The 14,816-nt window shown below is 45.8% G+C and overlaps 1 protein-coding gene across 4 annotated transcripts; it reads right to left on the bottom strand.

Annotated features, from left to right (window-relative positions):
* Nucleotides 1-2,750: 2,750 nt before the first annotated feature.
* Nucleotides 2,751-14,337, bottom strand: LOC110840960 (uncharacterized). 4 transcript variants are annotated; one of them, XM_087358838.1, is made up of 4 exons: nt 14,104-14,337; nt 13,887-13,969; nt 9,368-12,296; nt 2,751-5,726 (listed from the first exon to the last, which is right to left on the bottom strand). In XM_087358838.1, exon 4 carries the CDS (start codon nt 5,684-5,686, stop codon nt 3,893-3,895), a length of 1,794 nt encoding a protein of 597 aa, XP_087214964.1. In that variant the 5' UTR covers nt 5,687-5,726; nt 9,368-12,296; nt 13,887-13,969; nt 14,104-14,337; the 3' UTR covers nt 2,751-3,892. The 4 variants fall into 4 exon arrangements, with proteins under 4 accessions (XP_087214964.1, XP_087214965.1, XP_087214967.1 ...); XM_087358839.1 differs by lacking the exon at nt 13,887-13,969; XM_087358841.1 differs by lacking the exon at nt 13,887-13,969 and having other exon boundaries at nt 9,368-9,527.
* Nucleotides 14,338-14,816: the final 479 nt, after the last annotated feature.

The raw sequence follows: 14,816 nt of genomic DNA, 5'->3' as shown, positions 1-14,816 counted from the left end.
AGTCATCATCATCATCATGTAACTTTCATGCAGTTAGGCCATTTGTTGGCCTTTTCCGGCTTCACTTTTCCAAAAGCCTTCTTCCCTTTGGTACATAATTTCTTAAAATTTTGGGTAGCCTGCTTCTTACCATTTTGTTTTATTATTTTCTATTTTTTCTAATACTGGAACTATTTTCAACTCCTCTACAATTTATGTATTAGTTTTATAATCCATCCTATTGTAATCTGCTGTTTTTCTCATGTATTTCATTTCTGCTGCTCTGATTGTCCAATTTTCACTACCGTATAAAAGAGTAGGAAGAACTAGTTTGTTGTATAATTTTAATCTGGTTTTCTTTAAAGTTTTCTGTGGTTTAAACACATTGTTTATTATGCCTGTTATTTTCAAATAATTGTTTAATTTGTGACATATCTTTTTCTTCCTCATATGAAATCAAATTTCCTAAATAGTTGAAAGTATTCACTTGTTCTATTGTTTGGTTGTTGATTACTATTGTACTTAATGGATTCATACCTTTAAATGCCATTGATTTTTTGAATGAGCTTGAAGTTTTATGTTAAGGATTTTTGAATATATTTTATAGCATATATAGAATATATTTTGTCGTGCAGGGTTTTACCGTCGAAGGTCAATGCGGTTTTAGAGTTTTCAAATGCCCACTCCACTTCTTTTCTCGCATTCGTCCATGCACTCGAAATGGCGTTGGTGTTTCGCCTGAAATCGCCTTCGTTCTCTCCGGATAAGTATGCGGCTAGGTCCTGCTAATCTACCTGGCGTCCAATTCTCTTCTGCACGGTGGTCTGCAGATCTTCTAATGCTAGCTCCTTGATCGCCTTATCTTATCAACCCAACCCCGCAATTAAGCTGATAAGAACAGATTAAGGTTAAGGGAGTGAGCTAATGTTTTAATACAAAAGGTATATGGTTGGTTAGAGATGGAAATAGAGATTGAGGCGCCGCTGACCACTCTTTATAGTACAAGAATGCCGCTGCGTCGTTTAAAGTAGATTTGTCAGTGCAATGCCCGTGCCGCCGGACAATGGAGTCATCTGCCACATCTTTTCCCGCCATATCAAGCCAGCAAGAGCAGATGCCGCCATTAGACAGCCGCATCTGCTCTTATCAGCCCAACCCCGCAATTAATCTGATAATAACAGATTAATTTTATTAGCAAATGCTCAATAATACAAAATACAAGATAACTGTGTAGGTGGCACACGTCGCCACCTCTCAACACTACACACAATTGTCACACATACACGTACATTATTGGAGCACACAGTATGCCTTGATAAGACACCAGGGGGGGGGGGGGGGTTTACCGCTCCCCGCCAGAGAAGTGCACATCCACATCGTGTGCACCATCGGGGTCGACTCGGCCTTCGGCTTATTGTCTGACCCCTGTTACATGCTCGACGTAGATATCCCTACTCCAGCGAATAGCGTCTGTGCACATTAGGCGCAGCATCAGATGGCTGTAGCGGCGCCCAAGGCGCAACTGACTGATGAGCCGCTCATTCGCCGGGTCCCATCCACCCAGCGCCCCTACGAGGCTGACGCAGGTGGCTCGCAATGTGTTCGTATTTGACCCTCTTACCATTCCGTGCAGCTTCAAATGCGGCATACCGATTCTCAAACGGCGTAGCCACATCGATAATCACGGCGGTCTTCTCCGCCTCATTAAGGATAAAGAGGTCGGGCCGAAGACCGTCGTCGAACCTTGGCACAGTCTGATTCACGCGGACCGTGGTCCCGCTCGAAGGCTTGAGCGCCTTGACAAGCCGACCAAGGACCGCGTTGTGATGGCGGCGAAGTGCGGCTTACAGTGGTTCAGGACGTGCGACAGGGTCTCGTTTTCGTATCCACACCTGCGGCAGTTCTTAACCCCATTTCCCCAGCGGCGGGACCCGTTGAGTGGCACACAGTCGAGGCGGGCTCGGTGCACGAACCGCCACTCCGCGAAGCGAGTGAAGTCCCCGCTCCGCATGAAATGGTTTGGCGGCGTTGGCCTTCATCTCTGCTATGGCTTCCTCCGCCGATGGGGCAACGTGATATCCTGTCGGGACGCCAAGATGTTGGTACAGGTCGGACTCGGCCAGGACCTCGGGTGTTTCCCCTTGGATGCGGAAGTTGGATGGTACCGCCTTCCGTCGATGTGGAGGGTGGCGCACTTACGGGCGTTGAACCGCAACCCCACCCTGTCGGCTACCATTCCGGGTACGTCGAGGAGCTGCTGCAGGTCGGTGGGAGTCCGGGCGCCGAGCGCCAAGTCGTCCGCGTATGCGAGCGAGTGGACAGTTTCGTGGTGCAGCTGGTATCCGAGTTGCAGGTTGGACAGGGCACGGAGGATGGGTTCGAATGCCAGGTTAAAGATGATAGGACTCAGCGGGCATCCTTGCTTTACCCCTGCCCCGATGTCTACCGCCCGTGTGTAGCAGTTACAGCTACGGATGTTCGTAGTGTTACCTGTGTACGACTTGTATCGCTTCGTTGTCCAGGCCAGCCCACTGTTCCTGATGGGTTGATTGCAGAACAGATTAAGTTTAGGTTGTAGCTAATGGTAATACAGATTGTATGTGGTTTAGTAGAGAATGGACTAGAAAGAGGAGGACCTCTCAACTCCCTCTAACACAAGGATGCCGCCGCGTTGTTTAAAGTATAATGTGCCAGTGTAATGCCTATGCTGTGCAATGGACAGATACCGCCGTTAGACAACCGCATCCATTCTTATCAACTCAACCCCGCAATTAACCTGATTAGAACAGATATTTTATTTATCAAATATTAACTATTTACTTTCAAAATAATAAGAAGTAAACAATTATATAACATGCATAATGTATCATGCAAGAACTCGGCATTCAACACAATTTTCCAATGGAAGTTTGTAGCTTCCTTGTCTTGTAACTTGCAGATACGCCGTGGCCTTGAGCTATTACCCGGGCATTAGCCTTGCGAGACTGAGGAAAACCCCAGTCAGGATACTTGCTCATTGTTGTCGGACTCCTGTAATGTGCTCAACGTATATGTCCCTGGAGTAACGAATCACGTCCGACACACAAAGTTTCTTAAATAAGTTCATATACTTACGCGAGCACATCGTCTTCATAACCTTATCGTTCTCGGGGTCCCAGGATCCCAACGAACCGAGAACGATTGTGTCAACTTTAACGTCTTCAAATCGCCCACTCAGGGCCCTCGCTAGATCCTGATATTTCTCTATTTTTCTTGTTCTAGTCTCCTTTATGGCTTCCATCCTGTTCTCGAACGGGATTGTGATGTCAATGATCATTGCCTTATTGTCCTTCGCAATGATCAAATCTGGCCTCAGATGTCCCTGTACGGCCTCATTTTCAGTCACAATCGAGAACTTACCCTCAGCTGCTTTCCTGACCCTTCTTACCACTGCGTTATGTCTTGTGGCCATAATATTAGAGTATCTCATGCAGTGGTTGATGACGTGTGGCAGGGTCTCTCTTTCGTAACCACATCTTCTGCAGCTTTTGTCACTGTTGGGTTCATTGTAACTCCTTCCGTTCAGCGGCAGTAGATTCAGCCGCGCTCGGTGGACGAACCTCCAGTCTGCAAATCTGGTGTAGAGGCCCGTTCGGAAGAAGTGAGAGCTCGCTGGGTCGGCCGCAACACATTCCATCGCCTTCCCCTGGCTTGGCAACTCACACAGTCGCTTCATGTGCTTCTCCCTTTGGCTTATTCTGAGTGAGATGAGCACTTTCTGCCTGTGTTTGTCGTGCAGGGTTTTGCCGTCGAACCAAGGGTTTCGAGTTTTCGAATGCCCACTCCACTTCTTTTCTCGCATTCGTCCATGCACTCGAGATGGCGTTGGTGTTTCGCCTGAAATCGCCCTCGTTCTCTCCGGTTAAATAAGCGGCTAGGTCCTGCGGTAGCGAGTGGTCGGCTGACGAGGGGCCGTGACCCGGCCTATATTCTTCACCTCTTCCTCGAGGCGTAGGAGCGCGTCGTCCAGCTCGGCGGCGCTCTGGACGTTGTTGAAGAACGCGGCCCATTCCATCTGCCTTGCCGTTGCCCTCGATGGGTCCGGCGGTGGGGTGCCCTCCACGTCTGTGCCGTCCGCGGTGGTCAGGACGGCCGGAGGCACGTTGGCAACGGCCGGTGTAGCGGGTGCGGGTCGTCCAGAAACCTGGCCACGACGAACACCCGCCCTGGAGGTCGGCGACGCAGCTAGCGGCGTGGTGCTGTTTGGTGCGGCGGGTGGAGATGGTCTCGGCCGCGGTCCCTGGCTGCGGCGGACTCGGGGGGCATCCCCGGAGGAGTACCGGGCGGCCGGCGGCGCGCTGGTGCCAGCTGGCACGGGTGATCCAGTCACCTGGTTATGACGAACACGACGGACCGCCCTGGAGGTTTCCAGAGCGGCTGACGGCGTGGTGTTAGTTGATGCGGCGGGTGGAGATGGTCGCGGTCGCGGCCCCTGGACGCGGTAGACCTGGTGGACAGCCTTGGGAGTGTGCGGCGTGGCGCTGGATGCTGCTGGCCGTGGTTCCTGGCTGCGTCGGACTCGGGAGACACCCCCGGGGGCGTCCCGGGCGGCCGGTGGTAGCTGGCGCGGCAAATGCGGGTGATCCAGTCTCCTGGCTGTGACGAGCACGAGGGGCCGCCCTGGAGGTTTCCAGAGCGACTGACGGCGTGATGTTGGTTGATGCGGCGGGTGGAGATGGTCGCGGTCGCGGCCCCTGGACGCGGTAGACCTGGTGGACAGCCTTGGGAGTGTGCGGCATGGCGCTGGACGCTGCTGGCCGTGGTTCCTGGCTGCGTCGGGCTCGGGGGACAACCCCGGGGGCGTCCCGGGCGAAAGGCGGACCGCTGGTTGTAGCCGGCGCGGCAAGTGCGGGCGATCCATTCTCCTGGCTGTGACGAACACGGGGGACCGCCTTCGAGGCTTCCAGAGCGGCCGGCGGCATGGTGCTGGTTGGCGCGGCGGGTGGAGACGGTCGCAGTCGCGGACCCTGGCTGCAGCGGATCCGGGGGACAGCCCTGGGGGTGTTCGGCGCGGTAGTGGGTGCTTTTGGCCGCGGTTCCTGGCGGCGGCGTCGGGTGGCCGGCGGCGCGCTGGTGATGGCCGGCGTGGGTGGTCTGGAATCGGGGCTGTGGCGTGTACGAGGGACCGTCTTGGGTGGTTCCGAAGCGGCTGCCGGCGCGGTGCTGGATGGTGCGGCGGGTGTAGGTGATCGCGGCCCCTGGCTGCTGCAAACCTGGGAGGCAGCGCTGGAGGTGTCCGGCGTGGTAGTCGGCGCAGCGGGTGATCGGTGCCCCTGGCTGCGGGGAACATCCTCGGGAGCGTCCAGAACCGTCGGCAATGTGGCGGTGGCTGGCGCTGGTCGCGGCATTCGGCTGCGTTGAACCCGGCGGGCGCCCTCGGGGGCGGCCGGTGGTCGGGTGACGGGCGGTGCGGCGAGCCCAGCGCAGGCGGGTGTCTTCGCCTGATGATGCTTGCACGCTTTGAGCGTGCCAAAGACGCTCCTGCAGCCGCGGCACCGAATACGAGGTGGCGGAGGTGGTAGCGGCGGACATGTTTGGACAGGTCGCCATGCCGTTTGTAAATTTTGTGTACCGGGAAGCAAATCCGACACTGGAATTCTTCCTGTAGTGGCATCTCCACTTCGTAGCTGTCGTCCGTGACTTCCGGGGTCTGCAGCGAGACGTCCATCGTAGGCCCCTATTTTACCGACGGGGCCATACGCCTATCGCTAAATGATAAAGAAAAGGAACTACATTAATAAGATATTGTAGATTAAGCTGATAAGAACAGATAAGGTTAATGGGAGTAGATAATGTTTGAATACAGAAGGTATATGGGTTGTTAGAGATAGGAATAGAGATTCGAGGCGCCGCCCACACCTCTCTCTATAGGATAGGGATGCCGCTGCTTGGGTAAATGGAATTTTTCAGTGTATTGCCCGCCGCCAGACAATGGGGTCATCTGCCGCACCTGCTCTTGCGAGACTTAACACCGCCATATTAAGCCAGCAAGTGCAGATGCCGCCATTAGACGCCGCATCTGCTCTTATCAGCCCAACCCCGCAATTAAGCTGATAAGAACAGATCTTTTATTTATCAAATATTAACAATTTACATGCATAATGGTAACAATTAAACAATTTACATGCATAATGTATCATGCAAGAACAAACTTCATGCAAGAACTCAGCATTCAACACAATTGTCCAATGGAAGTTTGTAGCTTCCTTGTCTTGTAGCTTGCAGATACGCCGTGGCCTTGAGCTATTACCCCGGCATTGGCCTTGGGAGACTGAGGAAAACCACGGGAAAACCCCAGTCAGGGTACTTGCTCATTGTTGTCGGACTCCTGTAATGTGCTCAACGTATATGTCCCTGGAGTAGCGAATGACGTCCGACACACAAAGTTTCTTGAATAGGTTCATATACTTACGCGAGCACATCGTCTTCATAACCTTATCGTTCTCGGGGTCCCAGGATCCCAACGAACCGAGAACGATTGCGTCAACTTTAACGTCTTCAAATCGCCCACTCAGGGCCCTCGCTAGATCCTGATATTTCTCTATTTTCCTGGTTCTAGCGTCCTTGATGGCTTCCATCCTGTTCTCGAACGGGATTGTGATGTCAATGATCATTGCCTTATTGTCCTTCGCAATGATCAAGCCTGGCCTCAGATGTCCCTGTACGGCCTCATTTTCAGTCACAATCAAGAACTTACCCTCAGCTGCTTTCCTGACCCTGCTTACCACTGCATTATGTCTTCTGGTGATCATATCAGAGTATCTCATGCAGTGGTTGATGACGTGTGGCAGGGTCTCTCTTTCGTAACCACATCTTCTGCAGCTTTTGTCACTGTTGGGTTCATTGTAACTCCTTCCGTTCAGCGGCAGTAGATTCAGCCGCGCTCGGTGGACGAACCTCCAGTCTGCAAATCTGGTGTAGAGGCCCGTTCGGAAGAAGTGAGAGCTAGCTGGGTCGGCCGCAACACATTCCATCGCCTTCCCCTGGCTTGGCAACTCACACAGTCGCTTCATGTGCTTCTCCCTTTGGCTTATTCTGAGTGAGATGAGCACTTTCTGCCTGTGTTTGTCGTGCAGGGTTTTGCCGTCAAACGTCAGTGAGGGTTTCGAGTTTTCGAATGCCCACTCCACTTCTTTTCTCGTGGAGGCTTTTCTCGCATTCGTCCATGCACTCGAGATGGCGTTGGTGTTTCGCCTGAAATCGCCCAAGTTCTCTCCGGTTAAATAAGCGGCTAGGTCTTGCTTATCTACCTGGCGTCCAACTCTCTTCTGCACGGTGGTCTGCAGATCTTCTAATGCTAGCTCCTTGATCGGAATCAGCAGCTGCCTCCGGTATTCCTCCACATCCGGTCTTGACTGGACCGTATATGTAGTCGTTGGATGCTTCTTGAGGTACATTCAAGGTCTTCTTGATGCTGGCCCTAAGATAGTCGTCCAGCTTTGTCCAGTCGCCTTTTTGTATCCTTCCAGTTCTCATTGGAAAGGCGAGCGACGGAAAGAAGAATGCCTTCAGAGCGTCCAATCGTTGCCAAGGGGCGAGGTTTGACTGTAGAATTTTGTTGGCAGCTTCCATCAGTCGCGCTGGCTCCCTTAAGTCTCTTGTGATTTGGAATCCAACCGGCATTTCCAGGAACTTGTCGAATTCACCATCTCTTAAGTTCCTGATGGGTTGATTGCAGATATTGAAGATGGACTCTCTCGTGCCGGTTGATGTCTTCCCCGACAAATGCAGTGAGAATGACTTTGCAGGATTAATTTTTATATTTATTTTCCCTGCCAGTCTCTCTACTTTATCCAGACTTATCTGCATTTGTTCGAGCATTTCAGCCAGTATTACTAAGTCATCAGCATAAGCTAGTACCCTGTGATTTGCCTCCTGACCCTGCAGATTCCTTATAATTGGGTCAATTGCAATGTTAAATAGGAGGCCACTGATGGGGCACTCTTGCTTTATGCCTGTTTCTATACATATGTCACTGGTTGGTTCATTGCCTGTCAATATTCTGGTCTTCGTGTCACGGTACATGCTCTTAATTAAGTTTACAAACTTTGCACCAGCTTTCATCCTGTCGAGTCCCGCAAAGATGGCGTCATGCGGAACGGAGCCAAATGCATTGGAGAAGTCGATCCAGGTAGCTATAAATTCGCCTTTGTCTGTCCTGGCCTTATCAAACATTCTCCTTAATGCGTAGTTGTGTTCGAAGACTCCGTCATGTGGCAGGAATCCCTTCTGTGCCGGTAATAGTACCGCGTTACTCTCCAGCCAGGCAGTCAATCTTCTGGCTAGCACGCCTGCAAATAGTTTGTATATGGTTCGCAGTATTGCTATTGGGCGCCAGTTGGTGATGTGAATCTTGTGAATCAAGACTGTGACCGACGTCTTCCAGTCGTCTGGTATACTCTCGTATTTCATACATATATTGAATATTGTAGCGAGAGCTGTACATGCTGGATTGACCGTCTTCCAGTGTTTATATGTGATGCGGTCGTCACCAGGAGCTGTATTTTCACATTTCTTCAGCTTCCTCGCTACTTCGTCAGGTGTAATCCTGGAGGTCGGTATGCAGTTCCTTTCCTCCGGAGCGTCAACATTCTCATAGAGAGTCTGGTCACAAGTCTTGCGTGCTGCCGTCTCCTTAAAGTGGTTTTCTACCACTTGTCTATCAATTGAGCACCGCCTACCGTCTTCTCCCAGAATGGTCCGGATGGCCTTTCTTCTGTTTCGTTTGTAAAGTTTTTGTATATACTTTGGATCTTCTGGGTTTATATTAAGTCTCCTCACTGTGCTGTGATGGACTGGGATCTTCACTATTGCCTTAAACCTTTCTGTTATTTCTCGTAGGGTCTCTTGAAACCTTTCCCAGTTCACATCGGAGGTTCCACTTGTTAGGACGTCTTGTAGCCTTGGGAGGAATTCGTGTATCTTAGATCTATCGTTTACGTCGATACCGATGTCCTCCTCTTCGTGCATCGATGGTGTTTCTATATCCTCGTCTCTCCTTGAGTGTTCTGATATGGAGGCTGAGGAGTCGCCCTCTTGATTTTGTGGAGTGGCGACGTCGGGCACTAAGGCACTTGTACTTGGCGGTGTCACTTTGATCTTAGCCAAAAGGCCGAGAAGCGATGCCGTTATCAGGCGTCGCAACGCTGAAATACATTATCTGACGCATGGCGTCCGCGAGTACTGCAAGATATACTTGTAACTTCAAAAACATTTTTGCTGTCATCCGGCATTTTGAGTTTCTGAATCTACTGAGCTTGGGTTTCTTGCTGTACCCTAATTCCAAATGTGCTAACATTTACAAAACTTGGCACAAGCTATAAACAAACGTTTTAATTACATATCTTACCTCATTTCTAGAGAATCTCATCTGCTGTGGAATACTAAGAGCACTCCTCTTCATAGCAAGACCATCCTATCTCATTTGTTGGACAAGAATCAATGGATCCAATGAAGGACCTGCCTGGTCAGAATTTGATGCCTGAATATATACATCGGGCATTCCTTATCTGCAAACAACACAAACCCAAGCTTCATTATTACATTCTGCAATATACCTTTATATCCGAGTTTATTTTCTTATAGAAACAAGTTAGTCTTATGATAGTCTACAAAATATTTCAATATTTCAAATGCTTGATGCACCACACATTTTGACCCTGGATGCCAAATGGTTGATCCCTGATTTCTGAATCACCTTTGCAGTAACTGAAATATGGAGAATATTTCCATTTAACATACTACAAGATACATCTCTCCACAGATTAATTTTTTAAATGAAGAAAAATCTGTCAGGGTTCTTCTTCAGAGCATAGGCAACCCAGGTCTTTGATCTATGATCTACAGTTAAGGGAATTATGTACTTAATTTGGGCTGCAAACATGTTAGTGTTACACTTCTTATCTCTCCCATAGTTTAAAGTCCACAACTTCTGCAAATGGTACAGCTTGTTCGGTGTACATGCGCTATGGTCTTAAGATGTGCAGTAGCTTTCCTGTTGGAACAGAAGGTGGGAGGTAAGCGGAGCTTAGTTCTTGAATGCCGAGACTGAGTCAACAACACGTGTTAATTCCATTTCAATAACACTGGCCCATTTACAATCTGGCTTGTCATTTTCTTTGTTCTTTCCGTTCAGCACAAACAGAATGGAAGGTGAGGGCATAAGTGTAAAGAAAATAGGGGAACACAAAGTAATACACACCTTAAGTAGGGAAATGGTGATTAGTGTTCATACAGTTTTATGAAGGAAGAAGCTGACAGCAGCAAGGTGATTAATGTTAATAAAATACTAAATCAAATTTCTGAAGCTACTGGTGTATTTCAGTAGTGTGAAGTGCATCTTAAAATAATATGATCACAGCAGATAATCTGGGGAGGAATTGAAGACACCTCACAAAAAACTGCCAAGAAAGACAAACTAAAACTGAAAAGATAATTTTACTAGTGTGTAATTCAAAGAATGATTAACAAATGTCCTGCTACAAAAGGTAAGTGTCCTACTTTATAATCATTAACTTCACTCATCAAAAAGATTAATTTCAGTGGTTGGAACTGGGCTGTCTGCAAAATAATTAAAGATTTAGTCTTCACGATGAAAAATATCAGAAAAGTAAAGTTGCGATCAAAATTGATTGAATTCATGCAGCAAGATTGGCACATCTGAGAAACATAAGTTGTTGCAGAATTGAAGGGCACCCTATCATCTGCACAAACAAAACATACCATACACTCTTGACACACAAAAGATCATGCCTGGAGTGATGGTAAGAATGAAGTTCCACATGCATCTGTCTACAAACAACAGCAAGTTGTCATCATACATGCTGGCAGTGAAAATTGCTTCATTCCAAATGCTTTGTTAATGTTTAAATCAGGGATAAAATCCATAAATAATCATCAGAAAATAAATTTTAATATCTACGAAACATGGCTTAAAACAAAGTCAATTCCAAACCTGCCAAATTCGGTATTAGTAGTGGACAGTGCAGATTAATGTAATGTGCAAATAAATCTGGCTCCAATTACTTTATCTCAAAAAAGTGCTACGATCAACTAGCTTTCAGATTGCGGCATTCCTTTCACTGATCGAATGTGTGAGCCTGAATTCTATTATTTAATTAAACTACCTAAGCCACAATTCAAGATATTCATAATTGAAACCTTGCTTGCCAATATGGCCACTCTGTCCTTCGCTTACTGCCATATCACACTGATCTTAATCCAACTGAACTGATATGAGTGTCGTTAAATAATATGTAGCCAGAAAGAATGTCAGTTTCATTTGAGATGATGCTACGAAACTAGATGAGGAAAAGTTCAATTTCATCACAAAGGAAGAACAGAGCTCAAGGTGCAACAACACCCATCAGTGCGAACAGCATTACTAGCGGCTGGAACCTATTACTGACATTTCAGAACAAACTGTACTTGATTTACAAAATAACAGTGATAACAACAATTGTAGCAGCAGTGAGTAAGAAGTTGCAGAAAAAGATGGGGAATTAAATGGAATAGCAGGTTCAGGTAAAATTTTCACGTCATTAAAGGTAATTCAATCTGCACTTATACTTTTGTGCTTAGTATTATACAGAAAGCCTTTCCCCTATGTGTACCACTATCACTAGCAGATAGCATAGTTACCCTCCCTCTTGAGCATCTTAATGCTCATGTCCTACCGAACATGTTACATTTCACACCACGTAGCTGTTATGGGGGAGTGGAGGTATAGATCCATGCATTAACCTTGGTAAATTTATGAAGGTGAGTAAACATCTTCTCTCCACATACACTTCACATTACACTCACAAGATACCAATGAATAGAAAGATGAGTGGGCCCCATTATCAGCCTGGATGTGATAGCAAAGAGAAATATCTCTGACTATACAGGAAATTTAAAGTCTAGTCACTATGCCCCATGAAATTTAAATTGCACGCATTATGTTCTCCATCACACTTCACTACCTACAAATCATGATGCATACACTATGTTCACAATTCCGCATATCCTCCAGGTGATACATACAATAGTTATTAAGAAAGAGACATGTATGCACACAGAACCAGTAAAATTAATTACGGTCCAGTGAACTGTTATCTCTTAACTCCTAAGCTAGGAATAAACTTAACTCCTCTCTTGGCGCATTAAATTTTCACTGCCATTCAAATTTATATTCTGATTCATCATCTTCTCTTTCTCGTTCCTTCTTCGTACCAGGTGATGGCTCATAAATGAAATTTACACAAAGCTTATCCTTACTTTCTTTACTCAGTATTGCCCTAGAAAAGAATCACACTGATTAGTCTCATGCACTTCCTGCATATTTACTTCTTCCTATTGGGAATCATGTTTGTCACTTTCTACCAAAAAGTTATTGATTTTTAAATATAAATTCAGTGACAGCTTCCCTACACAGTGATAGAATGCAAAAGGTAAACAAAATGGTTTTGGAATAGCCTTACTGATTGGTGACAACATAAACCTGCAGCTGAAAGGAGGCTGTATTTACAGGAAAGCTATTAGCCCCACCACAAACTATTCAATTTACCTAATGCACTGTGTTATATACATAAGCCACAACCCCCAAATTTAGTGACTTGTTAGAAAAGAAGTTGTCATGCTGCAACAACTAGAGTGTTATTTTCGACACTATCCATCGTCTTCATTACTTCTTTAACAAATATCCAAGAAAATTGATAAGCCCAAAATAACAGATCAGCACACAATCATCAAAACTCTTTAGCCTGCATGTACACTGGCAAGCGACGAGTGTTGTCAAAAACAATTCAAACATGAATTTTTAGAAGGAATTGTGTACAATGACCTTGAGCACTGAGCAGTAGAGATGTGAGATGGCATTGGGTTATGTTCTCTTCCAAGTCACCTTGAATTGTGAGCAATAACACTAAATTGTTTACCATTTCAGTCTCCATACTGGATGTGTCAAGACAGACAAATCATGTCCAAATAAAAAGTAGAATTTTCTAGCTCACATCACAAAATAATGTTTTCTGAAGGGCAAGCAAGACCACCTTCGTGGAATTATGGATATCCTGATCACAACCCAAACCTCCAAAAATATGCTTGTTACAAATGTATATCAACCATGAACAGCATTTCAAACATAGTATGGAGAAGCTTCAGAGCTATTACCATTACCAATTAGTTTGGTATTGTTCTTTTAAAAACTAAACTGGATGCATAACAGATATGTTTAGGAAAGCAATCAAGAGCATTTGATGAAAACACTCAATCCCACACTGTGTTCTTATACCAGTAGTAGATACAATAACCTGTAAACTGTTGCAGCCAATGCCATTTCAAGAAAAATATTCACTATTAAACTGACATCACACGTCACTACTGCTCACTACACAATGCTCAACACTCACTGCATACCAATGTGCAAGCATCCTTGAACTTACCTGTTCATGTTGTATCTTTTAACTAAATCATTACCTTATACACTGTTCTTATGACACTTAAACTTTAGACAAAGACAAAATTGAATCTGACAATAACCTCACAATTTAATTTATACCATATAAAAACTGTATATACAAATGTGCCAAACTTAAGAAGAATGATGAAGCATCACACAATGCCTTTTTCAAATTGCATAAAGATTTATGTTCCCTGGCTATCAAATACAATCTCATTAGGAAACATGGGGGAAATAATTATGACATACCTTAATTTGGTTCAATTAAACCTGTCATTTTCATCAAGAGTGAAAATATCCCCTTTGGTAACTTGGTGTCATATCCAACACATGACCAATGAATTCAGACATCGCTACTACGTTTACCACAGACCTTGCAATTACAATCTATAACTTTTAGAGTGTGGAAAGTGCATCAAGAACATACTTATTTGTATACAAATCTTGTTCCTTTTCATATTGCACTCGCAATTCTTCTAGCTTCTTTCTATAAGACTCTGCCATCCAGGCCTACAAACAAAGCGTAGACAATAGTATCATTTGAATAAGATAATGAAGGACGGTACTTGGACTTATTTCTATGAAGCTGAATGTTCAACACCGACATGATACCCGAACACAACATTAACATTTTAAAAACTTACCCTTTTCAAATTGTCTCTAGACGCCGGATGAAAAAATTTCTTGCACATATAATTAATAAAGCCATTCCCCATTTTACAATAATACTTTGCACAACAGGCTGTGCTATACTAAATACTTTAAAGCTATAAAAGCAGATTTTAAGTTTAATGTAATTGATTATCTCAACAATCACACATGACCTATCGCCATCTTGAATCATATCGACTTGAGAATATCGAATACCAATGAAACAGTTGACAAGAAACTGTTCACAGAGTATAGAATAATACCAACGTTACGTTCAGTGCTCCATGCAATTCGCACTGTAATACTACTTGCCCCCTTTTGTGAAACCACGAAAGGATGTGGCGTTAGCAGTAGGTACTAATTCATGTTATCAGCCATTAGCAAGAGCACGCCCGTTAACAACGTTATCTGCCTTCATACACTAGAATTACCCCCCCCTTGAGAAAAAAACAGCAAAGGGTAACATTGCAAAAGTGAATGGCTGTGTACTGGGGTACTGCGCCCTGCATTCTGGTAAAAACTGGCATGCATTTCAAGGGGAATTACTGCCTTAATCATTAGGGTGATGCTCAATATCCCAAAATATTTCCATACTTGCAAACATGAGAACCTGAAATCTCACTTTTCAAACCTGGTACCTGGTCTCCAATTTTTAAAAAAGTAGGCATGTCAACTGGTTTAACCTGTGTTACAGCACTCATACACA

This window comes from Zootermopsis nevadensis, unplaced genomic scaffold (assembly GCF_977971745.1).
Source record: "Zootermopsis nevadensis isolate Lab colony 2312 unplaced genomic scaffold, Znev_1.0 Znev_ptg000030l, whole genome shotgun sequence".
In the NCBI taxonomy this organism is placed as follows: Eukaryota; Metazoa; Arthropoda; class Insecta; order Blattodea; family Termopsidae; genus Zootermopsis; species Zootermopsis nevadensis.
This window is presented reverse-complemented; position numbering and strand designations above follow the sequence as displayed.